Consider the following 18,334-nt stretch of genomic DNA (forward strand, 5'->3'; position numbering starts at 1 on the left):
TTAGGTGGTAGTTTCTTAAACCTTACACTCAAAGCATGAGCAACAAAAGCAAAAATAAATAGTACTGCCTCAAAATTAAACACTTTAGTTCTTCAAAAGACTTTGGCAAGAAAAAAAAAGGCAGCCTACTACTTGGGAAGAAATATCTGGAAACCACATATCCTATAAGGGTTTGATATCCATATTGTATAAAGAGATCATACAATTCAATAATAAAAAGACAATCAATTTAAAAACGGAATGTTCATAATTCTTATATGGACACTAAAGTACAGAGGGCTAAAAAACCGTGAAGAGACCCATATTCCATCTGTGGTATTTCAACAATCTTGTGCGATAGTGACCATGTTACAGATGAAGAAACGGAACCTGTGAAAGCAAAGCTGCCTGGGGTCAAACATCTCCCAGTAAGTAGCAGAGCCAGGAAACGAACCCAGGCCTGGATGACTCTGGTGCTCAGAGCAGTGCCCATGGGACTGGCCTCTCCTGCCTGGGTGAATCAGCTGCCCTTCTCCCCTCTTCCCCAACTCCTTTCTCAACTGTGGCTCCTCCAAAATGTAGCCTGGTAGGAAGCGCACTGTGCCCTCCACAGCTAAGCTCTCCTCCCTAGCTGGTGGACCTTCCTGCTGGAGTGCCAAATGAGCATCACCTCAAGGGGGAAGCCTTTCTCATCACCCTCTGGGCCCTGGGGCCACCAGGGGCCAGGGGCTCAGGATTCAAGATTAGGGTCCTGAGGCCTTAGTGTTAGATGCTGGGGGGTGTGGGGATGGGTGGCCCTGAGGTGGTGAGCAGAGAGGCCGTGCCAGGCCTGGACATGTGTTAGACACAAGACAGCTTGGTTCTTGGCAGGCTCCCCACTGAACTGCTAAGAACATAAGTGATATTATCAACCTGCTTCCCTGCTCTCTGGAGGGGACCCGAGGGTCACAGACAGAGAGAAAGTCCTGGGCAGCATGGCACCTCAAAGAGAGCAAGGCACCAGGAGTCCGAAGTCATGGGCTTAAATCCCAGCTCTGACATTTACCGTGGCAAATTGAAGTGCTCTTAGCCTCAGCTTCCTCATCTGGAAAATACACGAAATACCTGCCACCCCCTAGGGCTCCCTTCTTCCCACCAGACCGCTTCTGAACAGGACACAACTGGCTTAGGTGGACAGCAGTTCTGAAACTGGGCTCCTCAGGGACCCAAGGCCCTGGGAGACCCTTTGCTCAGTGCTTCCTTCCCTTTTCTACCACTGCACCTTCATTTTGATCCATTTATATCCTGTCTCCCACTTCCTAATAATCTACTTATAAAAAATTCTGCTGCTTACAGAGTAGTAAACCCCACTGGAGTACACCTGAAGCCAGCACACTCTTTCCATAAAGGGCCTAGTAGTAAATATTTTAGGTGTTGCAAAATAAGGATATTATGTAGGTACTTACACAAGGGAGAAAACTAATTTCCACAAATATTTTATTGATGAAATTCAAAATATAATAATGGTAATGAGGGTTTTGTTTTTGTTTTGTAACAGAGGTCTTCCAATGAGAAGAATGGGAATTTTCGGGGGTGGGGGTGAGGTGGAAATGACATTTTGCTTAATTAGTGTTCAAAGTTAGGGTTCTTGATCATCAAATCAATTGGAAATGTTCATCTATAAAAACCACCCTTAGCTCGAGGGCCATCCAAAAACAGGTGATTATGAGTATATGTTATATTCTACAACAATATATTAAAAAAAAAATAACAGGTGACAGGTGGCAGGCTACATTTTGGCTGCAGGGCAACAGTTTGCCATCCCTAAACCAGATGATATAGGAGTAGGAGCCTTTGCAGGTTAAAGTCCTTGGGTTCTAAAGTCTGTCAAAGGAGGCCTCTCAGAGTGGGCCCCAGTCAGCCTTTTCTCTGCAGGTGAAAGGGTCAGGAGCTCAGGGCAGCTTCCGGACTGTGGTTGTTCCCACCAGGAACTATGAAGGCTGCAGCCATCACCTGCTGTGGAAGGGGTGGAAGCTGGTCTCACACCACCTCCCTGAGCCCTGGTCTCACGCCACAGCTGCAGCTGCAGGGGTGGGCTGCCTCAGTCCCTAACTCCTACTGCTGGCCTTGGTTCTTAACTTCCACTTTGGTTTTCCCAGCAAGGGGGAGAACAGGGGACCTCGGCTCTCATTTGCCCACCCCTCTCCCAGTAGCACTCCCTCAGAAAGCTGTCTTAGAGAACCTTCCAGCCAGCCTTTTTTTTATACTTTTTTTTATTAAAGTTAATAGATCACAAAGAACGTTACATTAGAAAAACCTAAGAGGTTCCCATATACCCCACTACCCACCCCCCACCTCATCATTTTTGTAAATTTTATTTTTTTTTAAGATATATACATTGCACAAAAAAATGTTACATTAAAAAATACAAGGGAAGCGGACTTGGCCCAATGGATAGGGCGTCCGTCTACCACATGGGAGGTCTGCAGTTCAAATCCCGGGCCTCCTTGACCCATGTGGAGCTGGCCCACACGCAGTGCTGATGCACGCAAGGAGTGCCGTGCCACGCAGGGGTGTCCCCCGCGTAGGGGAGCCCCACACGCAAGGAGTGCACCCTGTAAGGAGAGCTGCCCAGCGTGAAAGAAAGTACAGCCTGCCCAGGAATGGCGCCACACACAGAGAGCTGATATAGCAAGATGATACAACAGAAAGAAACACAGATTCCCATGCCACTGACAACAACAGAAGTAGTCAAAGAAGAAAATGCAGCAAATGGACACAGAGAGCAGACAACTGGGGGGGTTCCCGTATACCCCCCAACTCCCACCCCACTCCTCCCACACCAACAACCTCCTTCATTATTGTGGCACACTCTTTGCAATTGGTGAACACATTCTGGAGCACTGCTGCACCACATAGATAATAGTTTACCCTGTAGTTTACACTCTCCCCTAGTACAGTCAGTGGGTTATGGCAGGATATATGAAGTCCAGCATCTGACCCTGTAATATCATTTAGGACAACTCAAAGTCCCAAAAATGCCCCCACATCACATCTCTTCTTCCCTCTCCCTGCCCTCAGCAACTACTGTGGCCACTTTCTCCACCTTGATGCTACAATTTCTTCTATTACTCGTCACAATAGTTTTATAGTAGAATATCAGTAAGTCCACTCTAATCCATATTTTATTCCTCCATTCTTGGACCCTGGGATGGCGATATCCCCTCCACCTCTAGATCAAGAGGGGGCTTAGATTCCACGTGGATGATGGATGCAATTCCTCTGCATACTCAGGGGACTTGAATCTCTGGACTGCCCATGTGCCAGCTGGGCCCTGAGCGTCAGCAGAGTGGTGACTCCTACTCTCTGGTTTGTTGGTCTTACCCAGGTCAGCTAACAGGGAGGTGAAGATGGTCAACCACCACACCAGGGAATCGAGAGTGCCCGCAACCAGCCAGCTTTTAAAAGTAGAGACAAAGAATCAGAACTCTTTGACCTGAGGGCCACACACCTCTGGGGCGAGGGTGAGCTGTGAGGATGACTGGGAGGGAAGCAGCACCATCCAGCCTAAGAGAAGAGCTCTCACCTCCAGTCCTGACTGGGCTGGGACAGGTAAATTCTCTGGGCCTCCTCCTTATCACTTACAAATTGAGAATTATTATATTTGCCTTACAGACCTTGTTTTGCTACTGGACCTTCAAATTATCCATGAAAATGACCGAATATGTAATAAAATGAAAATCGAATGCAAACACCATGAAGAAAAGCAGCAGAGAGAATAAGCTTTGGAATTAAGGGAGAAGCACAAAAAATTTCAACCACTTTAAATTTCTCCACAGCAAAAACATCAATGTATGTTTGTGAAACTCTTAAAGTACCATAAAAAAAGACAAAAATAATGAAAGTGTATTGGCAAAGCTGTAATGAAATATGTACATGCTGGAGGCACTAAATTGGTTCAGTATTTTTAGTTTCAGCCATTAAACCAGTCATGCATGACCTCTAACCTGGTATTCCACCTTTGGGAATACACCCAACAGAAAGAATACAGTGAGAGGAAATTAAAGAGATATGTTACAGAAACACTATTAGTTTTAGCAGTGAAAAATAATAGGGGAAAGTTAAGTAAATTGGGAATATCTATGTAGCAGAATATTATAAGGTTAATAAAAGTATATGGACTGTATCTTTTGAAAACAAAAAAGTCAGTATTCTTTAAAAATGTCAATGTCATAAAAGTCAAAGAGGGAGCGGATATGTTTCAAACTGTTGAGCGCCTGCCTCCCACATGGGACATCTTGAGTTTGGTTCCCAAAGCCTCCTGAAAAAACAAAAACAAACAACAAGCTAAACAAATGAAAAACCAACTCAGGGAAGCCAATGTGGCTCAGTGGTTGAGCGCTGGCTTCCCACATACGAGGTCCTGGGTTCAATCCCTGGCCCCAGGTACCAAAAAAAAAAATGTCAAAGAAAGGTTAGGAAATTATTCCTGATTAAAGAAGAATAAAGAGAAAGCGGGAAACGGACTTTGGCCCAGTGGTTAGGGCGTCCGTCTACCATATGGGAGGTCCGCGGTTCAAACCCCGGGCCTCCTTGACCCGTGTGGAGCTGGCCATGCGCAGTGCTGATGCGCGCAAGGAGTGCCGTGCCACGCAAGGGTGTCCCCCGCGTGGGGAAGCCCCACGCGCAAGGAGTGCGCCCGTGAGGAGAGCCGCCCAGCGTGAAAAGAAAGAGCAGCCTGCCCAGGAATGGCGCCTCCCACACTTCCCGTGCCGCTGACGACAACAGAAGCGGACAAAGAAACAAGACGCAGCAAATAGACACCAAGAACAGACAACCAGGGGAGGGGGGGAAATTAAATAAATAAATAAATCTTTAAAAAAAAAAAAAAAAGAGAAAGCACAATTAAATGCACGACACGACCCTGCACTGGATCTTGTGAGAGACAAATGCTATAAAAATATTAAGGGAACAACTGACAAAATTGGAACATGGACGATAGATTGGATAAAAATATTGTATCAGTGCTAAATGTTCTGAATTTGACAACTAGGCTGTGGTTATGAAGGAGTGTCCATGTTCCTAAGAGATGCACAGTGAACTATTAAAGGATAAGGCAGCATAATGTTCACAACCTACTCTCGAATGTTCAGAAACAGTAAATATTAGGAAGGAAGGAAGGAGAGAAGAAAGGAAGGAAGGGGAGGGGGAGAGAGCAAGGGAGAAAATGTGACAAAATGTTAAGAATTGGTGTATCTGGGTAAAAAGTATATGGGAGTTCTGTTAGTCTCATTAAGCTTGAAATTATTTCCAAAAAAAAACACTCTGAATACATGGAAAGGAAAAAATAAAACAAAGTTAAGCCAAAAAACAAAATAAAATAAAACAAAATTTACATACTGATAATAACTAAGTAAAAAAGAAAGTATATGCAGAAGATGGGCATAGAATGGTTTCAATTACCTCTACCTCCCTCCCTCCCTCCAGCTCTTAAGTTTTCATAAAGCAGATTAATCTCTAGGAAACCGACCCCTTAGGGCACACGATTTGCACTGTGTGCTGAGCTTCTAACCAAGCTGCCTGCAAGTGCAGTGCAGCCACTTTGTTTGAGTGGCTTTGTGCTTTGTTTTCCTAACAATGGGTGATGAAAGTGCCTCCCTCCCTCATCCACTGCCCCTGTCAGCCAGGGCCCTCAGCAGTTGCAGGACCCCCTGGCAGCCCCATCCAGAGACCCTCTCCTCTGCCTCAGCCTGGGTCCCCTGCTCTTCAGTCCTTTGCAGGGCTTTACACAAGGTGGCTAGTCACCCACCTGCCCAATCAGACTGTCATGCCCTTGAGCTGCCCACCCTCCAGAGTGATGACTTTCTCCTCCCAACTCTTGGCACATGTTGTTTGTTTTTAAGATTTTTATTTATTTCTCTCCTCTTCCCCTTCCCTAGTTGTCTGCTTTCTGTGTTCATTCACTGTGTGTTCTTCTGTGACTGCTTCTGTCCTTATCAGCGGCACAGGAATCTGTGTTTCTTTTTGTTGCGTCATCTTGCTGTGTCAGCTCTCCGTGTGTGCGGCGCCATTCCTGGGCAGGCTGCACTTTCTTTCACGCTGGGCAGCTCTCCTTATGGGGCGCACTCCTTGCACGTGGGGTTCCCCTACGCGGGGGACACCCCGCGTGGCAGGGCACTCCTTGCGCGCATCAGCAATGCGCATGGGCCAGCTCCACACAGGTCAAGGAGACCTGGGGTTTGAACCGTGGGCCTCCCATGTGGTAGGTGGACGCCCTATCCATTGGGCCAAGTCCACTTCCTGGCACACGTTCTTAGGGGCCTTCTATTAGCATGTGGTCTGGTCCATCTCATTACGTTAGCTTTTTTTTAAATATGGGAATTAATTTATTTATTTGTTCTTACCATGTACTGGGGATTGAACCTGGGACCTCGTACATGGGAAGCAGGCACTCAACCACTGAGCTACATCTGCTCCCCAGTGAAAGTTGGTTTTTTCATTTGTTTGTTTTAGGAGGTACCAGGGATGGACTCCAGGACCTCATACATGGGAAGCAGGCCTTCAACCACTTGAGCTATATCTGCTCCCAATTTCATTAGTTTTTGAGGAGAATGTCCCTGTGCCCCTACTGAGCCTTACCCCTTCGGGGGCAAGGCCTGAGCCATAGGATTCCTATGTTTATCTTAGTGTCCAACACACAGTGGGTGCCTGGGAATAGTTTCCGTTGACTGTGATAACAACCTGGAGTACGGATGTGCACATACGCACGAGCTTTTGCCCAAATGCACATCTACATGCACACACTAACCTTTTGGGAACTACTGGCTTGTCTTGGGCACAGCTGTGGCCAAGAGGGTTGCTCTGCCACTAACACCAGCCTTGTCTGTTTCAGGTCCAGGAAGCTCTCAAGCCTGTGGCAAGTGACAAGAGGCCAATGTACTGTGCCGCCATTTTGCATCCATTTGGCTCACAGTTCCCTTGACCTTCTGGGAAGTTCACCCCTTCATTTGTTCCACAGTTTGGAGACTCTGAGGGACTCTGGAGCCAGCTAATGTCCCCTCCCTCCAAAGTGTGCTGTGGTATTGCCAGAGCCTGGCTTTGATGGAAATGCCATTTCCTCACTCCTTGATGTTAAGGGGGCTACTACTGGTACCCCTCGGCCACCTCTTCTGTTTCTGGTCACTCTCCCACCCTGTGCTGGGCCTCAGTCCTATAAGGTTCACAGGTAGAAACCCATCAAGGTTGCAGGACAGAGCCTCACCAAGGGAATTTCATGAGTTAGTATGGTCCTCTCTGCTGCCGGGTGGACAGATGATGGATATACCTGCCCTTTCCACTTCCCTCACTATGATGGTCAGGTTCATGTGTCAACTTGACCAGGTTATGGTGTCCATTTGCTTGGTTAAGCAATACTGGCCTGTTGGAAACTAAGGCATAGTGGTCTCGCAAGGAGAGACATGCTGTTTCCACGGCTATGCTTGCAACCTAAGGAATGCAGCAACTAAGAGTTTCAAGTAAACAGGACGAAGCTGTTACAGGCTGAAAGAAAAGATGAGCACATATACTTTGTAGTTACATAGAACTCTTAGACTTTGTACCTTGAGGTAAGATTTTTTGAGTTCCTTAGATCACGAGTAATGCTAATAGTTAACTGCATGTTGCTGCTTGTTCTCATGTAGACTGGGGTATATAGAGTCCCTTGTAAACAATAAAGTTGTCTGATAATAAAGTCTGAATAAAGACTCATAGAACCCCCTGATCCCTTCTTTCTTTGTCTTCATTCCTGATACTCATTAGACCCAAATCTCCTACACTGGCCTGTTTATTATTGGGAGGCTATTTCATGGATTTAAATCATCAGTAAGTTGATTGCATCTATGGCTAATTACATCTACAATCAACTGAGCAGAATGACTTCAACAGTGAAAGAAGTATCACACAATCAGTTGAAGGCCTTAAAAGAAGTGATTATTTTAGCAATAAAGAGAAAGAATTTCCAACTCAAATTGAGCCGGCCAGCTTCTCCTGGGGATTTCATCAAAAAATTTCATCGGAGTTCCTAGCTTGTGGCTTGCCCTGTGGAATCTGGGCTTGCCTATCCCTATAGTTGCATGAGACAATGCTTATAAAAATCTCTTAATATTTACATATTATATCTCCTTTGGTTCTGTTTCTGTAGAGAATTCTGATTAATACAGCTTTGGTATGGAGAAGAGTCCCTGAGAAACAGAATCTTAAAGGTGAGATTTCTGAATTGGTTCTGGGGTTTTGGGAATTGGTTCTCTAATCTGATTAGATTCAGAGGCACTAATGACTCCATTTCCAGCTATCAAGATGGCATGAGAAGTGGATTTGGCTCAGCGGATAGAGCGTCTCCCTACTACATGGGAGGTCCAGGGTTCAAACCCAGGGCCTCTTGACCCATGTGGTGAAGCTGGCCCATGCACAGTACTGATGCAGGCAAGGAGTGCCATGCCACACAGTGGTGTCCCTCTTGTAGGGGAGCCCCACGCACAAGGAGTGTGCCCCATAAGGAGAGCCGCTCCGCGCAAAAAATGTGCAGCCTGCCCCGAAGTGGCGCCGCACACACGCAGCAAGATGACACAACAAAGAGAGACACAGGGGAAGCGGACTTGGCCCAATTAGGGTAGGTCATCATCCTACCACAAGGGAGGTCTGTGGTTCAAACCCAGGGCCTCTTTGATCCGTGTGGAGCTGGCCCATGCGCAGCACTGATGTGATCAAGGAGTGCTGTGCCATGCAGGGGTGTCCCCCGCATAGGGGAGCCCCACGCGCAAGGAGTACACCCCGTAAGGAGAGCCGCCCAGCGCAAAAGAAAGTGCAGCCTGCCCAGGAATGGCACCGCACACACGGAGAGCTGACACAACAAGATGATTCAACAAAAAGAAACACAGATTCCCGGTGCCACTGATAAGGATAGAAGCGATCACAGAAGAACACACAGCAAATGGACACAGAGAGCAGACAACTTGGCGGGGGAAAGGGGAGAGAAATAAATAAAAACTAAATCTTTTTAAAAAAAGAGAGAGAGAGACACAGATTCCCAGTGCTGCTGACAAGAATACAAGCGGACACAGAAGAAGACACAGTGAATGGACACAGAGAGCAAACAGTTGGGGGAGGGGGAAGGAAAGAGAAATAAAAATAAAATAAAATAAAATAAAATAAAATTCCAATTCCAAGGTGTGAATTGGCAATAGAGATATGCAAAAATCACCACAGGATACAGCTACTTAAAGTTTATAAGAGGCAAGGCTCTGTGTGAAAGTGTTTTTGACAACTAATGAGAGTTTTGTGGAGTTAAAAGGTAAAATGATTTTGGCTAGTTGTTCCTAAATATGCTGAATACAGTTTAAAAAAAAAAGAAAGTGTGAGTTCAAGGCTTCAGATTCCCAACTTAAGTGCTGCATGAAGTTTCTATGTATGCCCAAAAGAAAAATGTGTTTCATGTAGCCACAGACTTGAGATGTCTGAAAACCAGACTGAGTCTCATCATGTAAGTGGCTGAATTATAATGCAAATTAAATTCCCAACCTTACAAACTGTCTGCTGTTAAAGTGTGGGCAAGGGATGGAAGTGATTGGCAAGGGATGGGATCCTAAAAATTGACATGGAGACATATGGGTTAATAACGATGGTGATGTGGACATTGAAACCCTAAGTTCTGCTGAGTCTTTGCCAGATAAACCTGTAATGGGCTGCCCTGAGGAATCAGCTATCCAAACTCCACATAAAGAGATGAACACTGCTGTGCCTGACAGGCCTTGAACCACCTTCCCTGAGGAAACAGCCCTTTCTCCTCAGTCTAAAGAGATTAATCTTGTTTCACCAGATGAGACCGCCATGGAATGCCCTGAGGTAGTTGGCTTGTAAGACACTTCTAATTCTCATGAGCCACCCCCACCACCCCTTTTTTCTTCCAGACCTCTAATTAGACTGAAGTCCCATCCGGCCCCAAAAGGTAAGGTACCAAGTGAGGAGGCAAGCTAGAATCCAAAAAACTGCCCGAGTTTTCCAAGTTACATTCAGAAATCTGGGAAATATGTATGAGAATGGATATTAAGGGTGTGGGATAATAGTGGAAGGGATATAAAGTTAGATCAGGCTGAATTTATTGATGGGGCCCACTTAGCATGTACTAAAACATGGTCTACATTACCTGAGGTTAAAATGCTAGAACACTCTAGAATAACATAGATGATGGGATCCAAAGGCTTAGGGAGACTGCAATGTTCGAGTGGATTTCTCATGTAAGACCTGCTCACCTATCCCAGAAACGTCCAGAGGACATACCTTTCAGCAGGACTGTGAAAAAAGAATTTGTGAGACTAAGTCCTTCGTTCCTGAAGAGCTCTGTGGTTGCTCTGCTCTGTAGGTCAGATATTACTGTGGGGACTGCTGTCACTAAAGTTGGGTCCTTAAGCACAATGGGGATGATTGGATCCAGGGTTGGCTGAAGCCAAGTGGCAGCACTTAATCACCAAAGACAAGGTGGGTGTGGCTAATGGACAGCAGACTCAAAACAGACTGATTTGCACAGACCTATGGCATTGGTTAGTAGGTTTACCTAGAAGTAAAATAGATGAGCAGTATACTAGATTCTTATTTGCTCTGTATAAGCAGGAGCTGTGCAAGAGTTTTACAACTCTCATAAAAATCTCATAATATTTATAATATTTTTGTATATCCTGTTTGTTCTGTTTCCCTAGAGAATACTGACTAATATACTCCCCCTCCAGGCTCCCTTTACTGATAAAAACCCTCCAACCCAGAACAAGTCCCTTAACCCTCACCCCTGTCCCCTGGGTCTCTACTAGAATAGATGACCTCGGAAAAATCTCCCAGATCAATGCTGATTAAATTATGGACTTAGCATAGTGCAAGAGAAAGAGAATGAGTGTTGCTGTCTGATAGACTGAGAATAGAATCCTGACTGCCTTTTTCATTCTGTGTGACCCTGAGGAAATTATTTAACTTCTCTGAGCTTTGGTTTCCTCACCTGTGAAATGGGAATGTGATCCAGCTCATATTGTTCTGTAAGGAAGGGAAAGTTCTTGGCACAGAGTCTGCTCTTGTGAGCAGCAGATTCCTAACAAAACTCAGTCCACTTCACTTTCCCAGCAGCAGAAAATACAAACATGTGTGTGGTCAGAGAGGCACAGAGAGGCACAAAAATCCCAACCCAAGTAGCTGGAAAAGCCCAGAGAAGTTTCTGGCTTTTTTTTTTTTTATGACGACTTTCTCTGAGATCCACGGTATCACACAGAGTGGAATTTCCTACCTGGCTTCTCCCTAATGAGGTAGGTCGGTGATACTTGAGTCAGTTATTTAATGTTTTGAAGACTGAGCATCTTCATCTGTAAAACGGGACTAATAACTACCGAAAGGATGTCATAAGGATTAAATACAACAATGTGTGTCCAGTAAATGGAAGTCACCTTTATGTTTCCTTTCCCAGTTTTATGTTTGGGGAATCTTGGACATTTGTGGATTCCAGGGCTGACAGGAGTTGGGGGTTGGTGGGGTTTTTCTACCTCAGATTTAACTCAAGGCAAGCTCCAAGCAGCTCTGCAGATAACTTACTGGGTGTCTGCACAGTAAGACACCTGGGCTGGACCCCATAGTGGGGGAATGGATGGATGAAAAATGAATACGCAGGAGCCCGGTCTGAAGGAACCATCAGTCCAGCAGGGAAGGCTTCCTGGTGAATCCTTTTGTATAACATGAGGTGTGATGACAAAACCACTAAAAAGAGATATGGGTCCAGAATTCGAAGGAATTAAATCTGACAGGAGGGGACGCGGTGGAATGGGATGGATCGTAATGGACGTTGTCAGGAAGATAGCATTTGATCTGGACCATGAGAGAAAAGTAGAATTTTTCTGAGGATGAGGAAACAACATGAGCAAAGACAAGTCACAGAAGTTCTTGGGACCTCTGACCTCTATGTCAGTGCCAGAGTGGTGCTCAAAATAGGAGGAGAAATGTGGGCCTGCCTTCAAAGGCTAGACAGCTCAGTAAAGACAAACATGAGATTAGGCCTAATCTCCTCATGGGGCTTCCCAGGGTCCCTCCTTCCCACCTCCCCATTCTGCCCCAGGAGCTTAGCACGTATGGCTAAATTCACTCCGGGGGAATGTTAACTCTGTGTAGATGTGTGTGCCTCAAGTAGACACAAAACAGGAGGGATATGTGGGTGCGAGAATTAGCCTTGGAAAGATTAGAAGGTAAGAGTCAGAAATAAAAATAGCTGCTGGATTAAGCCTGCTGATCTTTTACTGGCTTACACAGTCTTCTTAAATTTGTATTAAAACAACTTTCACCCAAAGAGAGTCTCATAGACCTAAAGGTGCTGCTGTGAAAATATAATCAACATATTTTGTTAAGTAAAAAAAGCAAGTTGTAAATTGTTATGGTTGTATGTTCTCGTTTGGGTCCACATACACACTTGCTGAAAGGCAACAGAAGATGATCATCAAACTTTTCTTGTGGGGTGTGAGATGCAGAGGGAAGGTACAGATTTCTACTTTTCTTTGTCTTCATAACTTCATGGCATTTTCAATGCATTACTTCTACAATGTAAAAAATTAACATAAAAAAAGAAATTATAAAAGTCGTCTTGCCTCAGTTTATCTTGGAAGCTCTTTTCCTAAAGACTGAGAAGGGTAAATCCAAATGTCTCCTTTTTTAAAAGTTCAGTAGTATTTGGTGCCTGGAGTGGGGTAATGAACCCCGCCTGGGTATATCTGAGCTCCAAGCATTTCCTGTAGGATTTTGTTTCTCTCCACCTGGCTGCCACAGGGAAAGTCCTCAGCCCTGCTCAGGAAGGGTGAGTAGAGGGCTTCCTTCCTGACTGAAGGCTCCGTCCCTACAAAAGGAGATTCCAATAGGCTAAGAGCCTAGCAGGGGGCTTTGTAGCCATGATGGTCTTCACCAGGTCAGAGGGAAAAGGGGATGATCGGATGAGTGGAGCCTGTGAGGCAGGTCCTTGAGAGAGGTGGGGACTGTGGATAAAGGTGTGAATGTACCTATAGAAAAGTTTATGTTTGTTTGTTTCAACCAGTACAGTGTAGTTGAAAAGGCTCCGGCCCAACAGTCAGGAGACCTACCTTTGAGTCCCACCGCCTACATCTTTTGTTCTGTGACCTTTGATCTCACTTTCCTCATCCATAAAATGAGGGATTTGGACTACATTCTTGAAGCAAACCGGCCTAACCGTAACATTTTATGATTTTATAGTAATATAATCTAAGTAACTATACAGGAAAAAAGAAATCGTTGATCATCGTATTTTGCTCAAATTGCCTCATATCCTTGGGCTGACAGTATTTCACTGTGTGGGGTACCTGAAACTCTTTGGCCTACCTTTCAGCCCTCTCCCCCACCTCCCCAGCCCTGGGAGCATCACTCCCAAATGCTCACCTTTCCTGACCCGGATCTGGCTAACAACCCTCAAGGCCCTACCTATGTTCTTTCCCACTCCTCAGAAGCCCTCAAATTAAAGGAAAAATGATTATGTGTTTTGTGGGATCTTATGATACGGAGGCCAGAGCCCTAGACTGGAAGTCAGACCACCCGCCCCCACCGTGGTGTTGTGACCAGTTTACTGTGTGTCCTTGGACAAGCCACTTCTCCCTGGCCCTAGCCTCCTCTATAAAATGTTTCTCTCCAATATGTTTCTCTTTAAGAGCCCTGCCTGTTAGGAGCCCTGCATTTCTCCAAACGCTGCTGGGAAGCAAGACGCAACCTCCAGTATCCCATGCAGGCTGGTGCCAAAATTCTGAGCACAGCCAAGTGTTTTGCACTCAGTGCTGGGAGCCACGAATAAGCCGAGATATGCAGGGCTGGGCAGAGTCCCAGCCAAGTGCAGAACCTGCTAGCCAGGGGACACTGTTCTGGGACAAAGCTGAATCCTGCCCTTACTTGTAGAATAAGGACAGACAGGGCCTCCAAAGGAATCAGGAGCAGACTTCAGGGGCTAGACCAGGGCGGGGGCTGGAGTTAAGGTTCTTAGTTAAGACAGTATTCTAGTTAAGGTCCATATACAGAGGAAAATGCACCTATGCATGTACTACTTGATATAGTTTCATGAAATGAGCATATCCATGGAATGAGCCCCCAGTTAAGAAACAGAATGCGACCTGCACCCCAGAAACTCTTCCAGTCACTAGTCCCCAAAGATAACCACTATTCTCATTGATTTGCTTTGCCTGATTTCGAATTTTATAAATATGTAATTATACAGTATTCAGTCTGTTGAGTCTGGCTTCTTTTGCTCAACATTATGTTTGTGAGCCTCATCTGTCATTACACAAAACTGACTCCCATTCATTTCATTTTTGCATAGTAGGGATTTAATGAAGTGCTAAAATCAGTGAGGAGGCCCCAAGTGTAGGTTAGGGTATTCACTGATAGTGGAGACAGGTTTAAATACAGCTCCCCCCGAAATCCGAACGAGTCACCTGCTGCTCTTCCTGCAGCGTCTCACACCTCCCTCTTGGGGGCTCCAGAGGTGGAAAGTAGTGCCTTATGTCCCAAATGTACTTCAGAGGTTCAATCCATCATCTGAGCTGGTGAAGACCAAAGACCAGCAGCTTTTTTTTTTTTTTTAAGGTACCGGGGCCGGGGATTGAACCATGGCTCCCCTGAGTTGACTCCTTTGTTTGTTTGCTTGCTGTTTGTTTTTTTTTTGTTTTTAGGAGGCACCAGGGACTGAACCCTGGACCTCCCATGTGGGAAGCAGGGGCTCAACCGCTTGAGCCACATCCCTCCCCTACAGCTCATGTTTAACTGAACACTAAGCCTGCGTCCAGCTCTGTAAAGGACACCTTGGACCCAGCATCTCATTTAACCCCCATGGCTGGGAAGCAGGTACTGCTATTTATTCTCATCTTACAGATAACAAAACTGAGGCTCCAAGAGGTTGAGTAGGTTGCCCTAAGGGAACCCAAACTCTAACACAAGCGAAAGGCCACTGCCCTCCTTGACCCCCGCACCTCCACACCTTCAGCCTCCTCTAGCTCGGCTTGTCCCTGGCCCGCTTTCTGAGGCCACGGTGGCCTCCTGCCAGCTCCTCACTGGTTCTCCCCCATGTCAGGGCCCGTGTCGACGCTGCTGTTTCTGCCTGCACCCTTAGCCATTGCTTCTCAAATTAACCTCTTCGAAATAACTCCTCTGAGTGGGCCCCTGACCACCCAGCCTGAAGCACACGGCCTGAGAGTCGCTCTTAGAGCATCCTGTTCTCTCCTTTCAGAGCCCATTCCCCGCTTTACGATGATCTACCCTCTGTATTCACTTGTTTAGTTCCTTCTTTACCAACAGTTCACAAACTGCAAGCGGAGAGATATGTGTTTCACCTCCTACGGCCTGGACAGTATCTGGCACACAGTAGATCCTCAGGGACACTAAGGGAAGAATGGGGGGAGAGGAAGGAGGGGTGGGACTGGCCCTTCAGAAGCCAAGCTCTCATCTGAAAGCAGCTCTAGTTCTGGTCATTCTACGGCCCAGACAAGACGCTCGCCATCTCTGAGCTTTGATTTCCTCAACTGTCAAATGGGAGCCAGGAAGAGAGGCCTGGAAAGCCCTGCCAGCAACCCCAAAGGCACAGGGTCCCAGACTTCTGCTGCCTCCTAGCTGCTCCACAGCCAGTTAGCACTTTAGAAAAATGGGGCAGGAGCTCTCCCCATGCACCCCAGGCTGTAAGTCCAGGGGCCTTTGCACCCCGTTATGGGCACAGGCCAGAAAACAAGTCTTCCTGTTCTACCTTATGATTCTGATGTGGGAGGGCAAGAGGGGTGTGTAAAGATAAGACTAGGAAAGAATAATAGATGAATTCCCCAGGAAGTTGTTTCCACTTCCTTCTTCAGAGCAGCCCCCTCCCTGCCACTCCCCTGCAGTTCTCAGCCCCACTCCGTGCTCTGCCTCGTCATCATCATCATTTGCATGGCAGCCCCACAGCCAGGCCAGGGCCTGAGGAGGGCAGAGATGGTCTGTATCCTGCTCATGTCTGCACCCAAGGCATGCAGCACAGACTCCTACCCACAGGCCAAGGGGAGGCCACCAAATCCAGTGCCACCAGCAAGGCGGGCCAGGATCTGCTGCTGAGGATGCTACTTTTGCCCTGGAACCGCTAAGGTCAGAGGTGCCTGAGGCGAAGAGGACCTGGTAGACTCCAGCTGCCGACCCCAGGGCCTCTGCCCCTCTCGCCTGCTCCCACCCTTCCGCAGGCCGAGAGGCCACCACCTCTGGGGGTGCTCCACACCCCAATCAGGAATCTGGCAGTCAGCCAGCCCAAACTCTCCCTGGAGTTGAAGCTACTGCTGCTTCCCATTCTCCTTACACTGAGGCTCCTGTGGTTTTGAAGCTCTTTCAGATTTTGGCCTTTAAAATAAAAGAAAGTAAGAGAATTAACTGGTGTTGACCTGGGAGTCCCATAGAGGAAAAGGTCTCCTATTTTAGCTCCTGGATACAGTGGAGGCCCTGGACCCCCAGGTTTCTACCCTGCTGGTGTGGGAAGGGGTGAGGCTGTGTGTATGAGGAACACATGTGAGTGAGGAGAGCACAGGCAGGTGTGCAGGTACCAGGGCTGGTCAGAATCTTTGCCATGCCACTGGCGGGCTATGTAACTTCAGGCAACTTGCTTATACTCTTTGAACCAGTTTCCTCATTGGAGAAATGAAAGTAAAAATAATCCCTGTTTCATACATGGTGAGAATTAAACTTTTTTTGTCATCACTAAATCACCACCTAAATATCTGCAGTTGATTGAAATGGAAGGCTAGGGAAGCGGACTTGGCCCAGTGGTTAGGGCGTCCGTCTACCACATGGGAGGTCCGCGGTTCGAACCCCGGGCCTCCTTGACCCGTGTGGAGCTGGCCCACGTGCAGTGCTGATGCGCGCAAGGAGTGCCGTGCCACACAGAGGTGTCCCCGCGTAGGGGAGCCCCATGCACAAGGAGTGTGCCCCGTAAGGAGAGCCACCCAGTGTGAAGGAAAGTTCAGCCTGCCAGGAATGGCGCCGCACACGCGGAGATCTGACTCAACAAGATGACGCAAAAAAAAGAAACACAGATTCCCATGCCGCTGGCAACAACAGAAGTGGACAAAGAAGAACACACAGCAAATAGACACAGAGAACAGACAACTGGGGTGGGGTGGGGAAGGGGAGAGAAGTAAAATAAATAAATAAATCTTTTTTTGAAAAATAAATAAATAAATAACTACATTCAGACCTCAGAGTTCAGCCTTGGCTCTGTTCTGGATTTAGCAAACCTGAAAATGCACTAAATAAGTCAGATCCCTGGGAGCTTCATGACTAGGCTTCTGCGGTTGGTTACTCAATGTAAATTCATTTTCAGAAGGATTACTTCACCTCCCATTCAGACTCTGAGCTTAGGAAAAACAAATCCTGGGAACCATGGAGAACCCCAAGTGTGACACAGAGAAGAAAAGGAACAGGCCAGGTCTCAGTCCCAAGCCTGGGTATGGCTTTGTAAGAAAAGTGTCAGATAAAACAAGAATCATTTTTGTGGTACCATAACTGTCAGCCAGATTATACTGAAAATACAGAACTGAACAACTGGACCCACTTCTGATAGCAAGTCTTTGTTTCTAGAGAAATGACTGCAGGGTCATCCATGAAGAGAACTAAAGCTCAGGGTCATTTTTAAAACTTCCTACCAGTCCTATGACAAGCCCGAACGCTACAGCACTCACTGACAGCTGCTCTAAGAAAAAGGCCGCCTTGGCTCCATCTCACATTCCCTCCACTTCTCACACTCTCTTACCTCCCCAACTCCTCCCCAATGTCGTAAAAGTCCTCCACCTTCTGCTGCTTGAATGTCTCCATGTTTGGACTTCTCATTGAGGCCTGGAGCCTACAAACCTGAAAAGGGAAGAAACACAAAGTTAGGACAGCCAAGCAAATCAGCACACACCTAAGGACCTGGGGCCTGGGAGTGATGGCTGCAGGGGAGCTGATTATGTGTGTGATGACCCACAGCCCTGGCTCTGTGAAGACCGCCCAGCTCAAACCTTTTCTCGCCAGTGACCGACAATGTATGATTCTTGTTTGATTTACATTAATTTAAATCTGTTAAAGAGAGAGTGGAAGAGGGCTCCTCACTTTTTCAGATCTGCTCCAAAGAAGTTCAGCAATTTGTTCTCATTAAATTCAGATTTAGGGGAGCGGAGATAGCTCAAGTGGTTGAGCACCTGCTTCCCATGTATGAGGTCCTGAGTTCAATCTCTAGTGCCTCCTAAAGAAAAAAAATTCAATCAACTGAGAAAAGAGGCACCAGTCCCAGGTTCAAGACCCAGCTCCTGCTTAGGCAAGTCATTTAATCACCCAGCATCTT

At 46.6% G+C, this 18,334-nt stretch overlaps 1 protein-coding gene across 4 annotated transcripts in view; it reads right to left on the minus strand.

The window, feature by feature from the left end:
* The window catches only part of DAPK2 (death associated protein kinase 2), a 143,012-nt gene that overhangs the window by 117,970 nt on the left and 6,708 nt on the right, over positions 1-18,334 (minus strand). For all 4 annotated transcript variants that reach the window (XM_058294324.1, XM_023591194.3, XM_058294323.2 and 1 more), the window contains exon 2: positions 17,765-17,862. In XM_058294324.1, the coding sequence (XP_058150307.1) occupies positions 17,765-17,841 (77 nt within the window). In that variant the 5' untranslated portion in view covers positions 17,842-17,862. The remainder of the gene's footprint in view (positions 1-17,764; positions 17,863-18,334) is intronic.

Source organism: Dasypus novemcinctus, chromosome 3 (genome assembly GCF_030445035.2).
Source record: "Dasypus novemcinctus isolate mDasNov1 chromosome 3, mDasNov1.1.hap2, whole genome shotgun sequence".
In the NCBI taxonomy this organism is placed as follows: domain Eukaryota; kingdom Metazoa; phylum Chordata; class Mammalia; order Cingulata; family Dasypodidae; genus Dasypus; species Dasypus novemcinctus.